The 25315-nt window shown below is 42.9% G+C and overlaps 1 protein-coding gene across 1 annotated transcript in view; it reads left to right on the forward strand.

Moving 5' to 3' along the window:
• Dnah6 (dynein axonemal heavy chain 6) overlaps nucleotides 1-25315 on the forward strand; it is a 221096-nt gene that overhangs the window by 162214 nt on the left and 33567 nt on the right. The window contains exons 52-62 of the mRNA XM_023564757.2: nucleotides 706-967; nucleotides 2052-2175; nucleotides 3039-3235; nucleotides 4424-4627; nucleotides 5314-5439; nucleotides 8405-8569; nucleotides 10813-10880; nucleotides 13096-13276; nucleotides 15794-15973; nucleotides 19662-19895; nucleotides 24850-24985. Coding sequence (XP_023420525.1) covers nucleotides 706-967; nucleotides 2052-2175; nucleotides 3039-3235; nucleotides 4424-4627; nucleotides 5314-5439; nucleotides 8405-8569; nucleotides 10813-10880; nucleotides 13096-13276; nucleotides 15794-15973; nucleotides 19662-19895; nucleotides 24850-24985 — 1877 coding nt within the window. The remainder of the gene's footprint in view (nucleotides 1-705; nucleotides 968-2051; nucleotides 2176-3038; nucleotides 3236-4423; nucleotides 4628-5313; nucleotides 5440-8404; nucleotides 8570-10812; nucleotides 10881-13095; nucleotides 13277-15793; nucleotides 15974-19661; nucleotides 19896-24849; nucleotides 24986-25315) is intronic.

The raw sequence follows: 25315 nt of genomic DNA on the forward strand, positions 1-25315 counted from the left end.
TCCAGGGGCCTGAGATGTCTGTGGAATGGAGCAGAACTGGGTCTGGGTAGAGGGGCAGAGACAAAATCATGAAAGATCTTGTATGAATACACAAGCAGTTAAGCTTTCCTCTTGAAAACATGTAATTTTCAAACTTTCCTAAGCATCCCCCAGGACCCAGCACCATGGCTGACACCATGGCACAGGCCAGGGGCCTTTGCAGAGCCCGGCCCGGATAGTGACTCCATGAGCAGAGGGAACTGAGAGCCATTAATCGTGTTTTACCCAATCATATTTCTACAATAGAAAGATCAGCATGGGAAAAGTTGCAAAGAGCAAGATTGGCAAAAACAAAGGCCAGTTAGAAATTTATCTTTTGTGGTGCTCTGGCAGGAAGTTTTTTTATGGATCAAAACTAAGCCAAAGGAGATAAAATGTAAGAACCTTGAGTATTTTTGAAATGAAATAATTGTTCCATAATATCTTAAATTCTATAACCCTACTATTTTATAATCTTTCTCTGCCAAATCTGATTTGTATGCTGCCTTCATCATCCAATTCCTCTTCTCATAAATTAATTTTTTATGCATGTAGCTACCAGTTACTGGGATTATGGTACTGAGATTAAAATTTCCCTCCTATTGGGAGAACACAGTATTCTCAGAAACATCTTTCTTTTACTTTGTTTGATTACGATGTTGTTAACTTATCACATCTGTCTTTCAGACCTGATTGGCCAACAGCAAAGCAACTGCTTGGTGACTCTAATTTCCTGAGAAGGCTTTTAGAATATGATAAGGAAAACATAAAGCCTCAGATACTGGCAAAACTTCAAAAATATATTAATAATCCTGACTTCTTGCCTGAAAAAGTAGAAAAAGTATCCAAAGCATGTAAATCTATGTGCATGTGGGTGAGAGCAATGGATCTGTACTCTCGAGTACTCAAGGAAGTCGAACCAAAGAGACAAAAACTTCGTGCAGCACAGGTACGTTATCAATCCTGAGATATTTAATAACATTAAAGGCCATGATTGTTGATCATTAGAGCTGTCTATACAGTGCCACTGATCCTATCCAATATGAATAGTGACAAGGTTTTTGAAAAATATCTTTTGTTTTAAACAATAACTGACAGTTTGGAATTTTTTTCATAAATTTTCTATAAAATCAGCCTTGTTACACTATATAGAAGGAAAATGAGTCCTTATCTTATTCATCTGGGGAAAAGGAAATATGACTTTGTATTTTTGAGGTGGCTGCTACCTCTGCATTTGATTGTCTGTACTGTTCTTCCATTTGCTAAATAAGCCTGCCTCTCAGATCATGTGAGGTTTTTAGAGCCACAGTTAGGTATAAGATTCTCAGTCTTGCCAAGAATGATCATTTAGTAAAGCGAAGAACAAAAAATCCACAGGTATAAAACACAGATACATAAAATTTTTCTAGAAATATCCAGATAATAAATAATTTCATTATTGTGACTCAATTGTCATTATTCTACACACACAAAAATAGTCATTGACAATAACATGAATAAACATGACTATATTCCAAAGTAATTTTATTTCACATTTCCGTGCAAGTATCACAGAACATCACAGAATATTCTTTTGATTTTTTTCCAATCATTGCAATGTCAAAAACAGTCTTAGCCCACAAACTGTAACAAAACCAAGCAAGCTAAACATGGCCTTCAGACATAGTTAACACACCCCTGAGACAATCAACTAGTTAGGAAAATTAGTTTTCACTATCACATGAATATTTTATTTGTTTCATAATCTAAAATAATTATCCTGGTAATTAATTCATCTCAAACACTTAGTACATCTATTTTTCAGTTCCTTTTACAATTCATTTCATTGGGTTTTTTGTTTTTATTTTTGTTCTTGTTTGCTTCTGCTCTTAGATTTTTCCCAAGTTTATAAATGTTTTAACTTTGTGTATTGATTAGTCTTTTTCTGGACACACAAAAGAGAACATAAGTCATATTTTGTTTTAAAAAAATCAATTATAATAAAGGGAAAATTCAGTGTTCTTATTTTTTAAATATTTGCTTGATATTATTAGGCTGAACTTGATATTACAGTTGCCACCCTGAAACAAAAGCAAGCCTTACTAAAACAAGTGGAAGATCAAATACAAGCCTTACAAGATGAATACGACAAAGGTGTAAATGAAAAAGAAAGTCTGGGTAAGTGACTCATACACTTACACTGGGCAGGAAGTGCCTGACTTTCAAAAGTAGGAAGACTTTCCAGCTAATCAAGTCTCAGCCTTTACCTGATATACAGCAAATACTTCTCCTGCTCTTCTTTCGCTATTCTGGTATCGAATGAGAACTGCAGGTATTATATAAATGCCATATCCTGTGTCTGAATAAGCTTTACCAAAGCACATTGCCTTGTAACTCAAAGCAACAGATGGATTTGATCTAGAAAATAAACACAGAGGGACATAGAGACCACTATCTTCAGCCAGAGTAATGTAACATCAAAAAGAGTTCTTGGGGCTGGATGTGGCACTGCGTGCCTGTCATTCCAGTACTCTGAGGCTGAGGCAAGAGGATTTGCAAGTATAAACTCGATCTGGGCAATTTAACAAGATGGGGACTTAGCTCAGCGGCGTAAGTACCTGCCTGGCAAATGCAAGGCTGTGAGTTCAATCCCCAGTTCAAAAAACAAAAAAAAGACTGTCTCAAATTTAAAAAAAAAAAATCAAGGATGAGGGATATAGCTCAATGTAAAGACCCTGGGTTCAATACTCAGTACCAGAGAGAGGTTTTGGAAGCCAGGCATGTGCCTGTAATCCTACTATTTGGGCAGAGGATTAGAAAGTTCAAGTCCCACCTATGCAATTTAGCAAGATTTTTGTCTCCAAATAAAGAACAAACCAACTCATTACATTTTTAAAACTTACAAAAAAGAGAGAGAGAAAGAGAGATCCTCAGAGAAGAGATAAATTTAGCTTGGTTGTAGAGTGGAAAATAATCTGAATAGCAGGCCGTAGACTTTGGGGACGATTCTTAACATGACTTAACATTGTGAAAATGTCTAGCAAAGAAGATGGCCCAGACAAAAGCGCGCCTGTTGCGTGCTGGAAAGCTGACAGCTGCACTGGGAGACGAGCAGGTCCGGTGGGAAGAGAGCATCCAGAAATTCCAGGAGGAAATAGCGAACATCACCGGGAACGTGTTCATAGCCGCGGCCTGCGTGGCTTATTACGGAGCTTTCACAGCCCAGTACAGGCAACTGGTGAGTCACCCGCTTCCAGGAAGAGGGGCAGCAGTGGGGACCGAGGCTGGGGCAGTTTCACCTTCCTGGGTGCAGATGGAGGCTCCCCATACAGCGGTTCACCAGGGAGAAACTTAGTATGCATACTTACATAATTACATAATTATGCATGAATTATACATTTGCATTCATTGTGTATAGGTCCATGTAAGTGTCTATTACCTTATTTTATATTGTGTGCAAATATGTTATATATATTTAATAATCATGCATAATTATATAGAGTACTTTGTTTTCCAGAGCCCTTGGCCTCTCCCGTTGGCCAGGGGTGGTTTATTCCTCAGGTTCCTTAACATCTGCTCCCTTTCCTTGTCCCTTTTTGCAAAGCTTTTCCTCCAGACCCAGGGAGAGGGAAAGGAGACCCTGAGTCCCTGCCCTTGGTGTCAGCAGTGACATGAAAAGTCCATGGGGTGAATGTTACCGAAGGGGTGAGACTTACAGAGGACCAGAATGTGAGGAGGACCAGGACACAGGATGAATCCGTGGTTTCGTGGGCTTTTGTCTTTCTAAAAACTAAAACCTCTCATGTATCAGAAAATAAAGGTTCCATCTTCATACTGTTTCCAGGAAACTAAATGATTGGGAAGGATTTTAGAGTCATTTTTATGAAATGTTTTCCTACAGAATATGTTGCTCTCATCTTGAGTTCTAAATCCCATCATAAGATTCATCAGAGTCCACAAGAGCTCGGGGGTCACCTGGTGCCATGTTGCCAGGGTGGTGTTGGGACAGACAATGTTTTCTTGTGCACTATTCACTGATGTCCCTCCTCTCCCACTGCCACACCTCCATCTACCAATTACTGGTGGCATCTCTGTCATTGTGACACCCCCAGACTTCACATGCTTCCAGACTCCCCTAAGAGGAACAACACACACCTGATTGAAAATTGCTATGACAACCTAGTCACTCACAGGACAGGGCAAGTGGCCTGCTCAAAGTCATAGCTCTGGGTGCAGCCCTAGCACCGTGGCTCCTGACCGAAGGTGCCCTTCTGGTGCCCCATGCTCTATTGCCAGCGTGGCCCAGGAAACTGGTAGGGCCTGGCTCTTCCAGCCACTGGCTTCCTCCTGTCCAACATATTTTGCGAGTGCCCTCCTCTATGAAGTGTTCCTGAGTCTCTATATGCAAACTCTGCTCCTTCTACAGCTAATAGATTGCTGGATCGAGTACTGCCAGCAGCTGGAGGTCCCAATCGACCCTTCCTTCAGTCTCATTAACATTCTTGGAGATCCCTATGAAATACGGCAGTGGAACGCAGATGGGCTGCCGCGGGACCTGATCTCGACAGAAAACGGCATTCTGGTTACGCAGGGGAGACGGTGGCCTTTGATGATCGATCCCCAAGACCAGGTATGCACCTCTGACAAAGAGCAGTGATTAGCTCTGCTCAATATTGACTATTAAAAACTGTAAAAGTGGACTTAGCATACCTGGAAGATCATGGAGATGTAGACTCAGGAGATAAGAAGCTTTCTAGTCTGAGTCCCTTATTGTGTGGCTATCGCAAGTAAGAAGAGATGTGTTTCCATGCTCTCCATATTTGATTTTGACTGGTATTGTTTGGGGAGTTGACTGTTGGTTTTTCTCTTTGTGTGGTGGCAGAAATTAATTCCAGCAGAGTGCTCATTCCCAAAAGGTCTAGGAGGCAGAATAGAGTCAAAGCATGATAGAAATTAGGGGAAACCTGCTGGAATTCACAGAACCCCATTGCCTGGCTCCCCAAATTCACAGATCAGATTATGTAAAACAGGGACAGACAAGGGGAGCCCTTATGAAAGCCAGGGAGACAAACCTGAGTACCTTAAGCACGGACTTTGCCCCGATGACTTTTTCTGCATTTATTGTAAATTTAAACCACATGGAGAATGCCAAATGTTGAGCTTAAAAGATGTTGTCACTGAATAGAGATTTGATTTTGTCTGTCTCCATTCTGTTTCTACACTGAAAAAAATGGTTAAACTTTCTCTAAAACTTTCACTTCCTACCCCTTTATCATATTCCCAGGCAAATGCCCTGCTCTGTGATTTCTCATACAGGCAAACCGATGGATAAGGAACAAGGAAAGCAAAAATGGTTTAAAGGTCATTAAGCTTACAGATCGTAATTTCTTACGAACTCTTGAAAATTCCGTCCGACTTGGTTTACCTGTCCTACTGGAAGAGGTTTGCTTTTGGTTTTCTTTTTTCATGTTAGTTCTTATCTTTCAGATCATAGCCAGTGACAGACATGGCCTGTGTCATGCTATAAACATAGTCAACTCCATTGTCAAATTAAACCAGTTGTTTTGCTTCTTAAACAGTGCATTCTTATATGGGGAGGAACCTGTTAATTAAACAAATTTTCCCCTTTCTGAATTGTTTTAGAGGGATGGCCTCTGCTATCCGACACCACTGACTTGCAGGACCAATGTTGGGGCTTAAAGGTTAGAAAATTCAAAGTAGTAGTGTACTCGTGATGTAAAGCCATAAAACAATCCTGATGATGGAAACATTATTTTCTTCTGGGCCATACAGTCAGCGTTAGATCAAGTGATGGCTGGTAAGAATGAACTTGTGTTTACAAGTCAGACCAGAATGTTAAACCAGAATGTTTCTCTTATGTGAGAAACCTAAAATATAAACAAACGAGTGGAACAAAAGAGAATGGCAGGAAACAGGAAGGCAGACTTTTCAGAAATGGAGAAAGGGAATTAGGGGATGGGGCAACCAGAGAGAAAGAATAAAAGGATCCGAGATCAAGATATGCTATAAACATGTACCAGCTCTCCAAAATGAACATAACTATTATGCATTGAAGACATACACTGATTTTTAAAAAGAAAAATGTGAACTTGTGCTATAATGTGAGCTAAGATTAATAATATCAACAAGAGTGAAAATTGGGGTAAGGGAACTAGAGGGGAGAAAGGATTTTTTAAAAAATAGAAACAGACTGTAATATGTGCATGTAATCATCTCCCAAGATGATTGCAACTCCATGTACTGCAATCATGCAGCATTATAATAAAATTTTTAAAAACTCCCCAGATGAAAAAATAAAAAAGAGTGAACTTGTACTTAAAAAGAGTCAGAGGGGCATTGTGGAGTCTCCATGCTCCTTTCTTCAAAAACCACTCCACGAATGATCTTTTTCCACATTGTATCCGTCAATCAAGAAACACTTGAAAATAAATGACAAACAATACTAAATGTGCTTTTGGTCCTTGATAGTTTAAGTCTAGTTGGGGGGAGAGATGGTAAACAGAGAGAGAGGAAATAAAAGGAGGAAGAGCTCTTTGTGATGAGGACTTTGAAGGAATAACCAGGGTTTAGAGATGGCCAGAAGGGACAGATGGGAGCCTAACTTAGCCAAGTGGCTGCAGGAGGTGCAGCGAGGCTGTGACCTCTGTGGTCATTTTCCCCACGCGAAGACCCAGCAAGAAGGGCTCCCAGGCAAAGGGATCCGCATGCCCAAAAGCCATGGGCAATGCGTGTGGTGCCAACGTGTACTAACATTTTTTAAGCCATGAGCACAGAAGACCTTGGTTAATAACTGTCTTTATTTCACTAATTTACCCTTCTATTTTTATAAGAGGAGAAAGTGAACAAAAGCATGAGCTGTGAGCCATCGAACCATGCCTAAAAATATCTCTGCTTCAGCAGAAATGACCAGTGACCTGAGGCAGCTCAGCCACAGCCCTCGTGTGGTAACCTGGAATCATAAATAATCTGTTAGCATTCAGTAGCATTTGCTGACTGTTAACTACAGCCCAGACCTGGTCCTCGGTATTTTAACCCATTCACCTTCACTTCGGCCTTAGAAGGTGGTCACTGTTATCCCTTTTTATCCTTTAAGGAAAATGAGGCACAAAAGTATATGCCTCATCTGAGAGGCCTTGCCTGCCAGAAAACCCACAGCATGCAGCACACTGCCACGCAAACCACCCAGAGCACAAGGGGTCCCAGTACAGCCGAGCTTTGGCTTTGACCAATGGAAGATGCTATAATGGATCCCAGGTGCTCCCTTCGAGCCCTGAAGCAGTATGAAGGAGGTCTCCAGGCATAGCCCCAAGCTGGAGTCTGAGACCCAAGTTTACTGCATGACACAGAGGTCCTGAGGGGCTCTCTTCTCCCGTGGTATTTGGAAGAAATCTTCTATAATGCCCACTCCAGCCAATGAGCAGAGAGCCTTTGAAGTGTAGCAGAGTCTTCTAGGCAATCAGGACCCCATCCAGGAACAGGATGCCCCAGCTGGGCCTTCCCTACAGCCTGGGATTTGGGGTCATTAGCATCACCAACCCAGCTGCCTTCTACCTTGGCCAGAGTGGTATTTTCAGACTTTGACTCCATGCATTCATGGTACAAAACTAACTCAAGCAGCATTTACTAATGAAATAGAACTTCAAAAACACAAAATTATATCACAGATAAGGATAAATTCCCTGTCCAGAACCTGATATAAGAATGTTCCTGCAGGGTCTTAGGCAGTAACGCAAACCCAAGTTTTAACCAACAGGCATGTTGGCTTTGAGGGAGTGAAATAAGTGTCATATAGAATAGGGGCCCACAAACTTTTCCTGTCATGAGTCATACAATAAGCATTTCAGCTTTTGCAGTTCTCTACGGTTTTGATTTGGTTTTAGTTTGTTTTTATAGTCATTTAAAATGGTAAAACTGTTCTTAGTTCAAAAGTCATACAAAAACAATCCACAGGGGCCCATATTGGATGTAGGCATCCTGTACATAGGATGTAGTTTGCCAGCCTCTGACTGAATAACTCTCAAATGGGTGTATTTCACTTGTCTGGGGACTGCTGAGATTTTAGTCAGCCTAGAGTGACTAACAGACCCAACGTCTTTTTTCAGTTGTCAGGGCCATGTAGAGTGTATCAGACTTGCCTAAATGAATTCTCAGCCTGAATGAGCTTTTATCTCCTTAGACTACCAATGAAAGAATCACTAGAATATATGCACTGTTAGTGTGAAAATATTAAAAATACAGTATCACTGGAAAAATTGTTCAAAGTAAATTTTGAGGCCCTTTAAGAAACTGTGACAAGCTAATACCATTCATGCAATTGCTTAGACTTTTGATGACTTTGTTTGATTGTTTGTTTGTTGCATTATTTTGTTTTGTTCCCGTTTTTAAGCTCAGGGAAACCCTGGACCCAGCTCTGGAACCCATTCTTTTGAAACAAATCTTCATCAGCGGCGGACGAGTACTCATTCACCTTGGAGACTCAGACATTGACTACGACAAAAACTTCAGGTTCTACATGACAACCAAAATGTCAAACCCCCACTACCTGCCTGAGGTATGGGCTGCCCACTGGAATTTGCAGCCTCACAGTATGACTACATGTGACATGTCTCTAAGCTGTGGTGGGGTCCCGCTGGGGGAAACAGCTAACAACTTCTCCCCTTCTCCCTCTTCCCTCTGTAACACTTCTTTCCAAGATTCTCCTCTGGCTTTGCATCTGAGTCCTGATTCTGATTCCAGTTGCCTTTCACTTCCCACCAGCTGGGACTCAAGCCACTCTTCACCGCTCTATCCCCAGGCTAATCTCCAAGCTGCTAGCACTGGGCACCCTGAATCTCCCTCCTGGTCCATCCTCTAACCAAGCTGCCGCTCCCTTCTAATCACTCTCCTCCCTCCTCCAGCAAAGACTATGGGAAAGTACAATGAGCTGGGCTAGGCCTGAAAGCACCTCAGCAATATGCAGAAAGACCATGCTGCATGGTGCAATTGAGGCAGCGTTTAATATTTAGGGGGCTGGTGCTTCAGCTCTGATGTGCAAACTCTTCTGCCCTGGGAAGTCATAGCCTCTTATTTCAAGGCTTGAACCCAGCTGACAGCCCTGGAGCTACGGCTCTTCATCCAACTGACTCAGCCATGTTTTTGAGAGTCCTGGGCAGGCAGGAGCTTCAAAGATTACGTATCAGCACCTCAGCTAACCCCACTCGTTGCTTAGAGCCAATCGTAGGGAAAGGGATATAGCCTCGCCAGCTCTGTATGAATCAGTACAAGGACATAGGGTCAAGTTTGTCAAAATGGAGGTAATTGTCCTTTGTTCAAGAAAAATCGTCCAGGTGGTCCTCCACAAAAGACTACTTTTTACCTCTATGTTGTGACTGATGAATAAATCAGGGCTTAATTGAGAGTCTGTAGCATTGGGGGCCCATAGCACACACCTCCAAATAAAATAGTCATTTACTTGAAACGTCTGGTGACTGACAACAATCAAGAATCATGAGCAGTGACATCAAGTGGGGAGGGCTGGCAGCATCCTGCCCTTTTCCTCCTGCTCTTGGACTCCAAGGGAAGTCACATAACCCCTACTTCCATGTGCACCCCTAAGCCACTACAGGGCCCGGAAGATCCGCTGTCCTCAGGCTGCAGAGCTGATGGTAGCAGAGTTGAGGCAAAGACAGCTGTGACCACTTTCTCTGCAGCACAGGCTCCACCCCTCTGTGGGTGGGGACCCCAGCGGTAGACACATCTGCAGGGCTTCCTAGGGCAAGGACTTCACATCAGGTGCCCTCTGCGAAAAATCCTTGAATACATCATTCCAAAGAGCATCACTTTTTTTAACTTTAGACCCGGAACCTCTCATAGCAGTCTGTCCTCCCTGGATTGTGTTCAGGTTGAGTGAACTTGACACCCTTCTTAATTAATGTGTGAAAAACATCGTTAAAATCTTATGTTGGGGTTTTCCTTGTCAAGCCTTGAGGAGCTTAATTACGCAGCCAGGGCTCACATCAGAGCTTAGAAGAGTGACCAGTGTGCCAGCTCACAGTCTTTGATCTGTCTGTCCTTCGTTTAACTTTGGGGAGAAAGTACTGAACCAAAACATGTGACTCTGTGACCAGTGCTCCATCACCATGCTCCTCAAGTCAGTCAGCTCTAAAGTGGGGGTAAAGCCAACGCCAGGGGTCTGTAACACAAAATGCTCTTAAATTTATTGGGCTTTGCTATATGACTTATTCAAGTGATATCAGAATATGATGTTGGTGTAGTAGCAATTTTCCATGTGAAACTTACAATAAGGTTGAATATGTAAAACCCTATTACCAATAATAGCTTCTTTTTAACAAAGACATACTGTCTCCAAGTCACTATGACTTAATTACCTTAAGTAATTTTTTATTATCTCAGTTAGTCTTCATAATTATCTTCTGAATTGTTACTATTATTATTCCAGTGTTTAAATATCAGGAGCTAAACCTCAGCACACTGACTGGCTTGTCAAACGTCAGACACACACGAAAGGCCCAGGCTGTGGATTCTAAGATAGTCTCAAACCCTTTTCTGGGTCATCTTTCTTTAAAACATCTGAAGGATTTCTGTAACTGCAGGGGTTGAGGAGCAAGACTGCCGCTCATCTTGGCAGGGAAAATCATATTGTGAAGTCACACTGTGCTCACGGTGTCGGGGTGGGGTAGGGTGGGTGTACGCACAGTAGGACTCGAGATGGATCTGTCTGGGTAACAGCAAATCGTGTTCTCATAGAGAAAGCACTCACTGTTGTAAGCAGGCTGCCCTGTGCTTCTCTTCCAGGTGTGCATTAAAGTCACCATCATCAACTTCACCGTAACCAAGTCAGGACTGGAGGATCAGTTGTTAAGGTAAAAAAGGAATGTGGGAGCAGGGGAGGCCACGGTTTATTACTATTCTGTTTAGAAATTTAGATGAAGAAAAACTTCAGTGTATAAAAGCATCACAAATGACTCAATGCAAAAAGGTAAAAATAAATAGCCAAGCTAGGCACCAATGTCACTGTTGCTTGCAGCCACTTGTTGGACCCATGGTCCTCTCAAGAAGGAACTCGGGGACTTCCCTGAATGCCCACCAGCCGCAGGGCCAGGCTGGCAGCGGGCCCTCTTCCCTCACTAGGATTTCCCAGCTCGGCAAGCAAACTCCCAGGAAGTCACTGCTCCTCCACATCAGTGAGGAAAGCAGTCCCTCTGACGTCCTATCTCCCGCTTCACTGGCCTTGAGGGCTCTTTTTTTAAATTTACTTAGTTGTGCTTAAGTTTATCTACCTCTCAAAAATAAATATCCTCCCTTGGTATATTCTGTAGGTGACTAAGTTCACGTTTCTCAAAAACAAGATCATGTATTGTTAATATTAATCATCAGAATTAGCCAAAAAGTTCAGGTGGTAAAATTCTTAGTATTTATTAAAATAATGATGTTGATTAAACTAATTATATATACTTAATAGACAGTCATATATCACCTAATGATGAGGTGATACATTCTGAGAACTGTCATTAGGCAGTTTCTTTGTGTGAAAATCACAGTGTCATTACACAAAGACAGCTACATCACTATAATAATCTGAGAGGACCACTGTGGCATAGGCAGCAATCTGTGACTATATTTAGTCAATATACATGAACACATGCATATGTGAACATATGTGTGTAAGTATCATTAACTCTAAAAGAAAATATCCTTTGGACCCATTTTCAGAAAAATATACTTTGGGCTGTAGACATAGCTAAGAAGAAGAAGAAGAAAGTACCTAGCTAGAGAAAGGAGAGACATACATATGCATACACAGAGATGTGTATGCATGCATCTCTATGTACATGTACATATGTTTAAGCAAGATCATCCAGACTCACCCTCGCTATCACTAATGGCTTATGACTTCATTTCCTCATTTGTTTTAGGTATTACTGGCTGCTAACCTAACTCCCACTAGGTTAATTCCTTTCCGATTAGGGGGTGTTTTGACACATTCTAAAGGCCTGACTGAGCGTTTGGCACACCAGTTGATTCCCGTGAAGAGCTATGCTTGGCTGTGTCACCCTGCCTGGGCCAGGAAAGAGAAGTACCAAGGAGAACAGTGCTGAGATCAGTTGGGAAGTGCAGCAGCTCCCTGCTCTCGCCCTGACTGATGCATCTGAGGTGTGGCTCGGTCACACGGGCTGGCATCAGCTCTCTCAGTGCCCCCCTCTCTGCTGAGCCCCTGGGCGGGCAGGCAGCAGCCATGTACTCAATGGTTCCTTGCAATTCCTCCAGGATCCTCCTCGTTCTTGAACACCTCCCAGCCCCTGGAGACTGCCAACCACGACTCCTCAGTCCTCCTGTGGTTGGACCAGTCAGTGCCCTTCTCAGCTCTGAGGAATCCTATTAAGCCACCGTTCTACTTCCAGAAACTCTAACCCTTCCTCGGCTTTCTGGGCAATCTTTCTTGATTGCTAACTTTCCTCATTTGGTTTATGCTTCTCCCGAGCTGTTTCCTGAGCTCACCTTTATTATAAAGATTCTTGAAACCTCTCCTCTGAAGGAGTTAAGTGCACAGTTTAATTGAAGATGATTTCTTCAATTAAATTGTGTACTTGTATAAATAAAACAATTTCTTATAGTCTCATAACAATTTTAAGGTGTCTGCATTCGGCATGTGCATAACAAATAAATCATGAATTGTTGTGTCAGACAGCACATCGTGGTATACTGTATGGCTCTGGAGCCAGCTGACGGGGTGCTAGCCTAGCTGTTTTTCATGTCTGTGCCTCCCCAGGAGTGACCCACTACTGAGGCTAGCACCACAGAGTCCACCTCACAGAAGCCTTTAAAGAATTAAAGGAAATAATCCTAGCAAAGCTCTTAGCGGGGGGTGCAGCAGAGGTGAGGGTAACAAAGATGACCACACGGAAGGCCAGGAGCAGATCAGCAAAGCACAGCAGAAATCAGCTTAGGCTCACATCCCTAGATGTGGTCGGCCTGATTTAGATGCACTCAGAAATTGTTCCATGAACAAAGAGCCTCTGCAGAAAAACTTTAGGGCACTGACAGAGAAGGAATGCAGGTATGTCACTTTGGTTCCAGTGATGTGGTGCGCCTGGAAAGACCAGAGTTGGAAGAACAAAGAGTTCAGCTCATCGTCAGGATCAACAGCGATAAAAACCAGTTGAAAGCCATCGAAGAGAAAATCCTAAAAATGCTCTTCACATCTGAAGGAAATATTTTAGACAACGAAGAACTCATTGACACACTCCAGGAGTCCAAGGCAAGTGAAATATTTTTAGTGTTATAGAAAGTGCATTATTACAGTCTTTGAGGGTCCTGTAAGGGTTTTAAAGCAAGAATGAGGATCACCATAAGCCACAGGAGGCTCACACAGGCAGAGTGCCTGGCTGCCGGGCTACTCACCCACAGAGAAACTGTAGACAAACAGCTCCTCTGTCTTCTCTGCACGTTTAAAAAAGCATATAATAAATATAAGGCCTAGAACAGGACGTAAGTTGAAAGAAACAAACACACTTATAAGATTATAAGTGCGTCCCTGGTACTCCCAGCTGAAATGACTTTTCTCCTCTTGGAGTTGCACTCAAGCCTTATCCAACCCTCGATTACAGCACTTGTCACCGTTTACCTTGTGTCACAGGTACCCAGTTACCTGTCTCATCACTTCTGTCAGTGGCTAGGTTCAATGCAGTGGTAATCCAGAAGCACCTCATCTGGGCTTTCCTTCTCCAAGGGTTAAGCATGGTGGTTACACCGCTGGTGTTAAATAAAAATGTGCTAATAGCATGGTGAGATTTTACAGTAAGTGCATAATACTTTAGTGAGTCCTTCCTCAGATTTAAACCATTATTTAAGAAGCGACGGGGAATATAAGGGCTGGGGTTGTAGCTCAGTAGCAGAGCACTCACCTAGCAAGCTTAAGGTCCAAAATTCAACCCCCCACACCACAAGAAGTAGAAAGAATATACAAGGAACCTATAAAACTAGTTCTTACCATTCATGAGAAACAAAATGTTTATCAAAAAAATCCCTTTGACTTTACTAGACAAGGGGCACATTAGGTTATATTTTCTGTTTTTCGTTGATGTCAAAAACGTACTCTTTACATCCTAAGGTCTGTTAAGAACCTAGTATTGAAACAACAGTTAGCAGTAGCTCGGGTTTTCACATTTCCTCCCTCTCTCTCTCCCTCTGCGTGTCCATTGATCTCTTTATCCTCCTGTCAGCCATTCTTCCCTGGATTCTTAATTTCTGCCAATTGGTTGATAACCATTTGTTTTCATTTTTTAGCCAAATTTTTACATGCAGACTGTTTGAAGAATGTAAGCTTTTTCTGAGGTTTGTTATGACAACATTACTGTCCTATCAGCACGTACAGCCATGACTCACTTGCATGTTACACATTGACTCTTGCCTTTACCACAAACACCCCGTACGTACACACACACCCTTCCCATCCCCAAGCCGGAGTTACACACTGAACACAGCTAACAGCCTTCCCATCGCTGCGGGCCTGTGGGAGCTGGGCATGTAGGGGTCCACAAGTTCACCTAATTGCTCTTTCAGTCTGGTACCTCCGCCTGGCTTCCTTCCATTGCAGAAACACTTTCTTTTACTTTCTCCAGAGGAGGAATCCTGAATTGCTTGTAGGAAAAGACAATCTCTTGGCTGAGTGTTGTGGAACAGAAAACCTGGAGGTCTTGTAACCGATTCTTAGGCTCTTCCCACGTTCAGTGGCAGCTGTCACCGCTAACTACTATCCCTTTGATGGTGATTCTGCTTCAGAAATTGGATGAGTTCCTGACTTTCCCCTGGTTCCAGTTTAAGAACCCGTTTTCTTGGTCTGTTCACTGTGATCGCTCTTCTGTCTGCTCTCCAGCTCCTGACGTTTCATTGTTTATGTTCTCCCATTCCTCCCGTCTTTGGAATCTACAGTTTTTCAAACTCTGTATTTCTGTTGGGAAGGACTGGTCTAGACAGAAGCTTAGTGATTCCCAAGGCTGTTCCTTCCATGGTGCAAATTGTGAGCAGACAGTTCATATAGTGATTTTTCATGATTCCCCACCACCACCAAATTCTTTGACTTTTAGAGACAAATATCTCCCAGCCTGAGGATATGCACAGCTGAAGATCGGTAGGCAAGAGAGGCAGACAGCAATACAAAGGCACAGAGAGGGAAACCTTGGAAAGCCCCAGAGCCACAAACCCAAAACACAAAAAATAACAGAAAAATATCAGATCTTAAAAATGTCTCCAGTTCACGTTGGTTTATAGTTTACCAAACATCAGCTTGGGATGCTAGGTAAGAAGCAAAAGTATCAGTCATGTTTGTTATTCAAGGCAGGATGGAGACCACTTCCGGCCTCTCTCTGTCCACGCTGATGGGCATCTCCCAGGGTACTTCTGCTCCCTTCATGTCTTTTCCGTCATTTTTCCATCATGCATGCCCTGAAATGCTCTCGAGGAAGTTAGAAAGCGACTAGGAGAGCTTGGGCAGTGCTTTCCTCTCTGAAATAACACAGATTTGAGTGTCAGAGAAGTCCTGCTGCCATCTTTTCAGGCTACTTAAACTGCCCATTTCCCTTTGCCCTTTCCTAACTCTGATGAGTCAGAAGGAAAGTCACCAGTGCTGAGACTCGGTCACTGTCCATGGCGGGAGCTTTACTATAACACTAACTCAGTCCATCCTCACTGGTTTCTGGACATGACTGGACATAGCCCAGATTTGTCACTACTTTCCTGAAACACATCCTTAAGAACTTGTTGTGTGTTTATTCAGATTACTTCTGGTGCCATTAAAGTCAGGCTGAAAGAAGCAGAGTCCACAGAGCAGATGATCAATGTCGCCCGCGAGAAATATCGCCCGGTGGCCACTCAAGGCTCTGTTATGTACTTCGTCATCGCAAGCCTCTCGGAAATGGACCCTATGTATCAGTATTCATTAAAATATTTTAAACAGGTAAGCATGTTGTTGCTGCTGCTGCTGCTAATGAAATTCATCTCTACAGCTTCCATTTAAACCCTGCCTCAGACAAGCGCCGAGTGTGGTTATTAAGGAAAACCCTCCCCAGGAGCCTGGGCCCAGGCGCATGGTTCAGAGTCACCCACCAGGTCTCCTGAAGGCTCCGTGCAGAGCTCTGCGGAGGAAGAGCAGAAAGCTGCTTCTCATTTCCTCGGCTTCCTCAGCTAACTTGCCCGCCTGCTGCCTTCTCGCCTGCCTAGCTTCTGTTCCGAATCTCAGCTCAGCCCTGTTTCTTCCTCAGTCCTCTTCCCTGTTAGTATTTCCTTGTGTGGTCCCCTCAGGCCTTGGGCAGCAGCACCCTGTTAATCAAGTCAGTGTGTATCTCTGTTTATTTTTCCCAGCATGTTGTATGCGGCAGCCTGTGCCTCCTTCCCTCCACCTTTAACTCAGAGGAACCGCCTTCCTTTGTTCCTTCCCCATTCCCTGGATGCCTGGGAGACTTCCTTGTTTTATTTTGGTCTGTCTTCCGCATCTTGTAGTCACTGTTGAATTCCATCTGATCTCTAGTGCACAGGAGGTCTCATGGGTCTTCCTCTTTGCAGCAGGGCTCCAGTGTCTACCAAGAGCAAATTCGCTGTCACAAAGCAAAGTTTGCAAGCTCAGTTGCACAGCAGCACTTACCAGGCATCCCCAGATCCCCCAGCTGTACCCCCTCATTCACCCCCAGTTACTCTCAGATGCCAGTGGCCTCCTCCCTCCAGCTCACCCCACACACACATTCCTGGCTCAGGCTTGCCACTGCCTGGATATGTTGCCCCATTTGTTAAGAAAATAAATTTTACCATGTATATTCAAGATAGGCAACATGTTAAGGAATACACATAGGTAGTTTAAAAAAAGAGATTACCGTAATGAAGCAAATTAACATATCCATCATCTCACATTATTTTTTACGGCAAAAGCAGTTGAAATCTACTCATTCACATGAGTTGCATACGCCATTGGCATTAGATCTCTAGACTTGTCACCCGCATATCTGCTACTGTGTCCCCCCAGCTTGCTCTCCCCTGCCCTCTCTCACCATGCTTTTTGTACCCTTTTCGGTGGAGCAACTTAACTTGCTCTCATCTTTCTAATCTTCTGTGTGCATAATTGTGACACAAAGCAACAAAAGCCTCTCTGCATGTCACTCTTCAGGGGAAGCAGTGGAGAGCTGTGGAATCTGTTCTTTCCCCGCAGTGCATCTCTGTACACAGCTGCCTCCCACACCCGGAAGCCAGGCCAGCCAAGACCTCATGTTTTCCGACCATTCTGCTGACCCAGGGCTTTCGTGGAATTTCAGTGGCTGCTCATTGACACTGTTTAGACGCCATAGCCCAGACTTCAAAGCCACCTGCAGCCTGTCCCTGTTTTATCTCTCCAGCCCTGTCTCTTCTCCCCTTCTCTCTGCATCAGCCAGTTGATCCATTTGCATTCCCTGCAATACTAGATGCTCTTGTATTTATGGCCCTCCCTCTGTTCAGATGCCTGCCCTCCCGGCCTGAATGCCTCCTTTCCCAGCACAGCCTATCTAGAGCTGCACACACTAGGAAGTGATGAGGCCAGACATCAGAGATGGATCACTCACATAGCTGGGCTGTTGACCACACTGACCTCTCCATGTGACTTTGCCTTCTCACTTCCAGAAAGCTGGGTTCCAAGATGGTATCTCCCTATAGTTAGTGTGCAAAGAAGGTGAGGTGACGCCTGCACCTAGCCCTGAAGGCCGTGCTGTAGCATTTCTGCTGTGGTCTGCTCACTCCTCTGCTGGGCCAAGCACCGTCAGTGGTAGAGGGAGGATCTCGACTTCACCTCTCAGTAAAGGAAGTCAGACACTTGAGCACCTCTGACACACCTCTGATCACACTTGCCCATCTTGTCTTGGGCAGTCAGGGTCTCCCTCCGCTGCAGTCTGACCTCCCAGAAAGCAAGACTAAAGCCTCCCCCATCCCAGAGTCCCCCAGGGGGCTTAGCACCCTGCAGCACTTCCTGCTTGCTTAGGGTTAGGGTTAGGGTTAGGGTTAGGAGAGTTGGTGGCTTAGATGGGCGGGGCTCTCTTTCAGTGTGTGCACTTCTTTAACAGCCTCCCCAAGCCATCCCTACCGGGGTCAAACCTCAATTCCTGTCGGCAAAGATTTGTGTTCTCAGATCTCTTTCCTCCTTCAAGTGGCAGTAATAAAGGGAAGTAAAGCAAGAATTAGCGAATCCCTTAATGCCACCAAAATGACTGATATCTTTCTTACCCTGGGTGTTGTAGAATGCATGCTTTTCAAGCTTTTAAAATCTTCTTCAAGAAATAAAAGTGGAGCCACTCTAAAAATATCACAGCCTGAGAGATAAAGGAGATGCAAGATGAATCATCAAAATCCAAGAAGTTTTATGGTTTGGAAGGAAAACCAGAAACCCAAAACAGATTTGTATCTGTCATCACTGGGTTTTAACCTCTATGCATCTGGTCAGGTTACTAAAGAAAGCTCAGTCCTGTTTAGAGTGTGTTCAGATAACAACCGTGTTGCCCCGTTGGCCAAATCTTCTGCAGGATGAACAAGAACATTTCCGATTCTCTACAATAATTGTGCACTTTCTCCAAGCCCTTTTTATTTTGGGGAATGGAGACCGGCTAGGTGGGTGGAAGCTACCATGCTACTCTTCCCATAGTGCTCCACCCATCACCTTAGCAGAGGGGTGGGGAAAAGAGAGGCTGGCCAATTGCAGATCAGTGTGCTCAGGGAGAAGTAATGTTCTTGGCCCTGCTCTGCCTTGGTGCTCAGCCGGCTTCCAGTTTCCAGTCTATGTGGATCTGTGTGAGCCCCCTATAAGTAACAGGAATTCAGCAGCCACTGTCTCACCTCAGGCTGTGGATCCTGACACTGCGGCCAAATCTCCCCCAGACCCTGAAGGAACTTCCCTGGAGTTTTCCCCTGCAAGACCCCTTTAACCCATGACTTCCAGCCAGACTCACGAGTTCATGCTCTGCTTAACTTCCTCACACAGCTAGAGGCCTTGAGAATATGGAGTCTTCCTTTATTGCACCCCAACAGTAAAGCAAATGGACAGAACCACTTCTGACCCTCCCGTGCCAAACCCCGCAAGGCCATCACCTCTGCTGTCTTCCTAGGGCCTTTGTAATGTGGGAGGACTTTAGGAGTCTGCTTTCCGTTTTCCAGATAGTAAATAGTGCACAAGTCTTCTTTAAGATCTATTTCTGTTATATTTCAAAACAAATTCTAGCAGATTCTTTCCATATCCTATCTTGAAATGTGCTAAGAAGGATGCATGACCTCACCTTACCCTTACAGTCCTTACTCAAAAATGAATTTAATCAAATCTCAGTTAAGAGGATTTAAAAAAAAAGAAAAAGAAAAAAACTGGTCCTGCCGGCTTACCTCAACTTTCCAGTTTGCTGCCTCACATCAAGGTAATGCAGCATTTTGAACATTTGCCTAAACATGGGAAAGGAAAAGGAATGCAGAAAATAAATGTCACATATCAACTTGGGATGAATTCTAGATTTTTTTTCATACAGCAGTATTCGCCTCCTGTGCTGTTATTTGCTCACTGAATATGGGGTGGGGAGGGAGAGGAGGAACGGGGACTTACTTTCTTCATAGCAAATTAAACCGGAGATATTCTCTCTTGCATGCAGTTGTTCAATACAACAATCGAAACTTCTGTGAAGACAGATGATCTACAGCACCGCCTGCAAATACTGCTGGAGCAAACCCTGCTAAACGCCTACGTCAACATCTCAAGGGGACTTTTTGAACAACATAAACTCATCTACAGCTTTATGCTCTGTGTCGAGATCATGCGGCAGCAAGGCTCCCTAACCGAAGCCGAGTGGAATTTCTTCCTTCGAGGTTCTGCGGGAATGGAAAAGGTACCTGTCCTGCATCTGGGGTTGAATGATATTCCAAGCAGAGCCCGCGCACACCTCCCAGGGCTCCAAGGTGACAGTGGTGGCTGGAGGTTACACAGCTGGCCATGTGGTCTGCTGTGACTCAGGACACCCAGGCTGTGGCGTAGCTCTGTCCCCAGGTGGCTGTGTGGCTTGGGGAACACTTTCCCTTTCACACATCAGTATGCTCACCTGCAGCAAAGGGTGTCGGGGTGACCAGTGAGCTAGTGCATGTGAATGTGTTTTTAAAAATTCACTGGCTCAGACTGGGGATGCAGCTCAGCAGCACAGCACCTGCCTGGCAAGCTCGAGGCCCTGAGTTCAATTCCTGGTACTAAAAAAAAAAGGTAACTCGCTTACAAGTGAAAAGAGTTAAGATCCAGTAAAATATGGACTGCACAGATGTACCAGTACTATTTGTGAAATCCCAACCTGCCCTCCCTGGAGACTCTCTCACTAGAAATACATATCAACTTGATTAGTATTTCCTGTGATGCTGAAATACAAACTGTTCCCCAGTGCTCTCCTTGGTGCTATCCCTTTGTCTAATAGTTCCAGCCCCTGAAATGGCCTGATCTGCCCACAAACTTAGTATCCCCCACAGGTGAGTCCCTAGCTCTTCCCAGTGGAGTTGGAGCCTCAGGGTAACGCTGGGAGTTTGGACTAGATGTTTTTATTTGACTTCTCAGCTTGTTCTGCTCCCCAAGCAAGCCCAGGCAATGCCTCTCCCCCAGCAGCTCTGTCCTCCTCTACTCCCGCCCATCTTGCATATGGGCATTCCTGTTAACCCTTTCTTTCTTTCAATTTTCATTTTTATCTGTATACGTGAGCAGTATGTAATGACGACATTCCTTATGGGAAGCTGGCACCTGTCATAACACATCTTAATTCTTTCTTCATTCCCTTCCACTCCTCTTCTACCCCCTCCCCGCATCTCTTAGTTCCCTTCCCATTTACAAAAGATCTACCTGTTTCCTATCATCTATCTTTTATTTTGCTCTTCAATTCTTTATGCTTTGGGTTTCTCATGTAATAGAAACCATGCAGTATTTAAGTTTGGGTGCCTGGTTTATTTTACTCAACGTTATATCTTAAAGGTCTACCTATTTGCCTACAGAAGATAAGTTTATCCTTCTTTATGGCAGAATAGTGCTCCGTTGTGTGTAAATACCACATTTTCTGTATTCTTTCATTTGTTGATCAACATGTAGGGCACTTCCAACATTTAGCTACTGTATAATATACAATATAAAAACCATCATTAATTTCCTATCATCTTATTTTGAAATTTTGTATTATTTTATTGGGGTTTTTTAATCCTCTTTAAATCAATAAAAAGATTTAGCTGTTATGAATCATGCTGCATAAAGATGGGCAGCCTCTCTTGATGTCTCTCATCATCACACGGTTCACTGAACAGAGGGTTCACTACTCACTCCTCTCACTATGCTTTTTGAGTAAATTCCTAATCGTATCTCTGTGTTCCAGATAAGATAATAAATCCCAGAAAGGTTAAATCACTCCCCACACAGCCTCTTCAACAGCCCTTTCCACAGCATTCTCGTGTAAACATGGATTCACACTAACACACAGTGGTGTGAATCTCTTCTAAACGTCCAGGGCTCTTGTCCATGCCAGGACCAGCTGCTACTTTTCATAAGCAACGTAGTTTGAATAGAAGTTTAAAACATATGTTATACACCATCAAGCCCCAAACTTAATTTATCTGAAATTATCTTCAGAAACTTCTCAGTTTTTATTAATTATACTTCTTTTCCTAAGCCATGAGGAAATTCAAATAATTGTTGTCTAAGTTTGCTTTCTTTAGAACTGCATGTGGGGATATTTTATTTTGCTACATTATTTTTTTTTTTTTTTTGTCTTTTTCCTTTTTATCGGTACCAGGGATTGAACTCACGACTACCCGCTTGCAAGGCATGCGCTTATGCCGCTGAGCTAAATCCCCAGCCCTATTTTGCTACATTATTTAGCGGTGTATTTTAAGAGTAATAATGTCCATTTTATCATAAATGCTACATGGTTGTTCACTACATTAAAGGCTAAATTTGATTTTCTGGAATAATTTATGAAACCTATTTCCATGTATGAAACTTTTTCCATAGAAAACTGTGTACTGATTGTTGGTTAGTAGTCGCTTAGGACTAGAAGGATAGGGATGTTTGCAGTACAGTTTATGGAACATTCTAAGCCTACCACGAGGCTACTGCTCCGGAAAAAATAAAAGATTCTTTCCAAGATATTATTACTTGCTGGCAATGTCCCTCATCACTCAAGAGCTTTGACAGAGAAATCCTGAGAAATAATATTGTTTTCATGCTTGCTAACAAAACCCACTCTGCAGCCTCTGGATCAAGGAGTAATTATGACTTCCAAGTCTTATTATTGAGGAAATTTATCTTAAAAGGATCTAGCTGGCATAGATAGAGATTCCTCTGGTAGATGTGGCCAAAGGAAATTGAAAACCTCTGGAAAGAAGCCAACATCATAGATACCATTAAGAACACACATGATTCAAAAGAGGTCAAAACACCAACATCAGCAAGAGGCTGACAGGAGTTTATTTCAGTCCCCAAGGATGACTTCAAGAGGTTCCAGATTTCAGTAGGGGAAGCAACCCCTGAGCATGGTGGAAATTTCCAGAGAACTAGAAATCAAGATTGATCCTGAAGATAACTGAATTAATTTCACAACAGAGCTTTAATAGCTGAGGCATTGCTTCTTACAGTTGAGAAAAGACAGTAGCTTCCTCAGAGGAGTCCACTCCCAGTGAAGATGCTATAAAAATTAGGGAAATGACAACAAAGGCTATAAAATACTAGCTGACAAAGCAGAGCAAGGGTTAGAGAGCCGACTCCAAAGCTGAAAAGAAGTTTGGTGGCCACACCTCTAATCCCAACCCTTGGGAGGCTGAGAAGTTGGAGGCAACCCTGGGCCAGGGAGCAAGTGCTAGATGAGTCTGAACTCCATAGTGAGACCCTGTTTCGAAAAAAAGATTCACTGTGGGTAAAATGTTATCAAACAGCATCACATGCTACAGGGGAATCTTTCATGAAAGGAAGAGTCAATAGATACATCAAACTTCAAGAAACTGCCGCAGCCACCCTGTCAGCCCACTCGGGGGGCCCCAAGGGAGATTTCCAAGAGTGAGGTCCCAAAGTTAAAGAACACAAGTTTGCAAAACATCAGCAACAACAGCAAGTATCACGGAGCAGAGCGGAGCACAAGAGCAGTCTGCATCCTTACTGTATAATTCTTAGATAGGTTGTTATATTTACCTTCTTACATAGTGTGGTAACCAGCACATGCGTGTTTATCTATACTAAGTCACTGTTACATGACTGCATCCCGGGCCGGGGTGTTAGCTCAGCCGCATAAGCGCCTGCCTTGCAAGCGCATGGTCATGAGTTCAATCCCCGGTACCAAACAAAAAAAGAAAAAAAAAAACTAAAAGCGTAACTGTATCCCTCTGTGCACCTGTACCAGACAAGCACAGTCACATCCTCAGGCGTCCTTAGATGCCCTTGAGCTTTCAAGCAATCTGAGTGGTGCCCCACACACCCCTGCCTTCAGCAGCTCCAATTTGATCCGTCATCAGCTGTCAGCACTGAGGCAAGACCCTCCCCTGGCCTGGCCAAGAGATTACAACACAGCAAGGCTTAGATGATTGCTAACATTTTTAAGCAGCAAAGTATTTTGAATTAAAGTATATATTAGTTTTAGACATAATACTATTATATATGATAGAATTTTAGACATAGTACTATTACACATAACAGACTATAATGTACCTATCTTTATGTACTGGGAAACAAAATAATTAATATGACTTCATTTATTGCAATATTCACTTTATTGCAGTCATCTAGAATTGAACCTGAAGTATTTCCAAAGTATGCCTGTATATAATTTCTCTGAAATTAATTTTATAGGAAAATGGATGCACCTTAAAGTCATAGTGTTAAGTGAAATAAATCAAACACACAAGGTTAAATATCACGTAGTTTCTTTTGTATGAAAAATCCAAGGTATAATTTAAAGGGCAAAATAAAAGACAGCTAATAGGAAATAGGGAGATAGATCTTTTGCAAATGAGAAGAGGATCAAGAGATGGAGAGAAAGAAAGGAAGAGGGGATGGAATGAAAAAATAATTGAAATGTATTATGCACACGTATCAACCCCGAATGCAGAATCATGATCATGATGTACTATAAACACATGTTGATAAAAATTAAAATTGAAAAACTCTAAAATAGCAGTAACTGTTGCTCATATTTGTCAATATCCTGCAATCACTGGATTTTATACTTTATAGGGATAAGTTGAGTGGCGTGTGATTTGTGTCAAATAAGTCTATTTTAAAGTGCTGCACAGAGTTTCAGGCATATATTCAGGAAATTTTCAAAGGACTAGTTTTAGTCTAATCACAGCTGCTTCTCTGCCTCTTTTAAAACTGTTAATTTACATGCAGGTGTTTCATGGAATACTGCCAGTTGGCATAATATCTTCTTAGACTTCCAGGAAGAGCTCAGTAATGAGATCTCACAGCGGCTGAAGTGATGTGTAGCTTGTCTTGGACTGATGCTGAGACTGTATATGTACTTCTAAGAATGTTGATGGAGTGGGGGAAGACTGGTGTGGGATGTTGGAGAAGACCCCGGAAGTAAACCTGACAGATCTGAACCTAACTTTGCAACTGTCAGCCTGGAAAGTTTCCACCAGCTACACTTTTGTACAGAATACTACACTCAGCGTCCTATGTCACTATATTTTGTTATTTATTCTAGTAAAATTGCTGTTTTTAACATGCTGTTAGAGCTTGATTCTTTTCCCTTAGACAAGATGAAATTGTGTTTTGTGATCATCTTTGTGAGTACTTACTCTTTTTTATTTTTTTTTTTCCTTGCTCTTTTTTAGGAACGCCCTCCTAAGCCAGAAGCTCCCTGGTTGTCTACCGCCATGTGGTTTGCATGCTGTGATTTAGAAGAATCCTTTCCAGTTTTTCAAAAACTTACAGAATACATATTGTTACACCCCATTTCCATACGCTTAGGTAATATGACAAAAAGTGCCTGCTGTGGGGGAATTGAAAACAGGATCTTGACCCCCTTTTTTGTTTTTCCAGTACTGGGGATTGAGCCCCAAGGAGCTCTGAGAAAGCAAAAGTCGTATCCCAACGCTTTTTAGTTTGAGACAAGGTCTAGCTAAGTTATTCAGGCTGGGTTTGAACCTGTATTCTTGCCTTGGCCTAATCTCATTTTAAATTCTTTGCTTCTTAATTAGGTGGAAGGGTGGTTTTTAACATGTTTGCATTTGTGGCTAAAACCAATAGTAAATGTGCAATTCTTTTTTAAATGATCAAAATATATTTCTTTAATCTCAA

Source organism: Cavia porcellus, unplaced genomic scaffold (genome assembly GCF_034190915.1).
Source record: "Cavia porcellus strain 051 isolate PalLab524CR breed Dunkin Hartley unplaced genomic scaffold, mCavPor4.1 scaffold_18, whole genome shotgun sequence".
Taxonomy (NCBI): domain Eukaryota; kingdom Metazoa; phylum Chordata; class Mammalia; order Rodentia; family Caviidae; genus Cavia; species Cavia porcellus.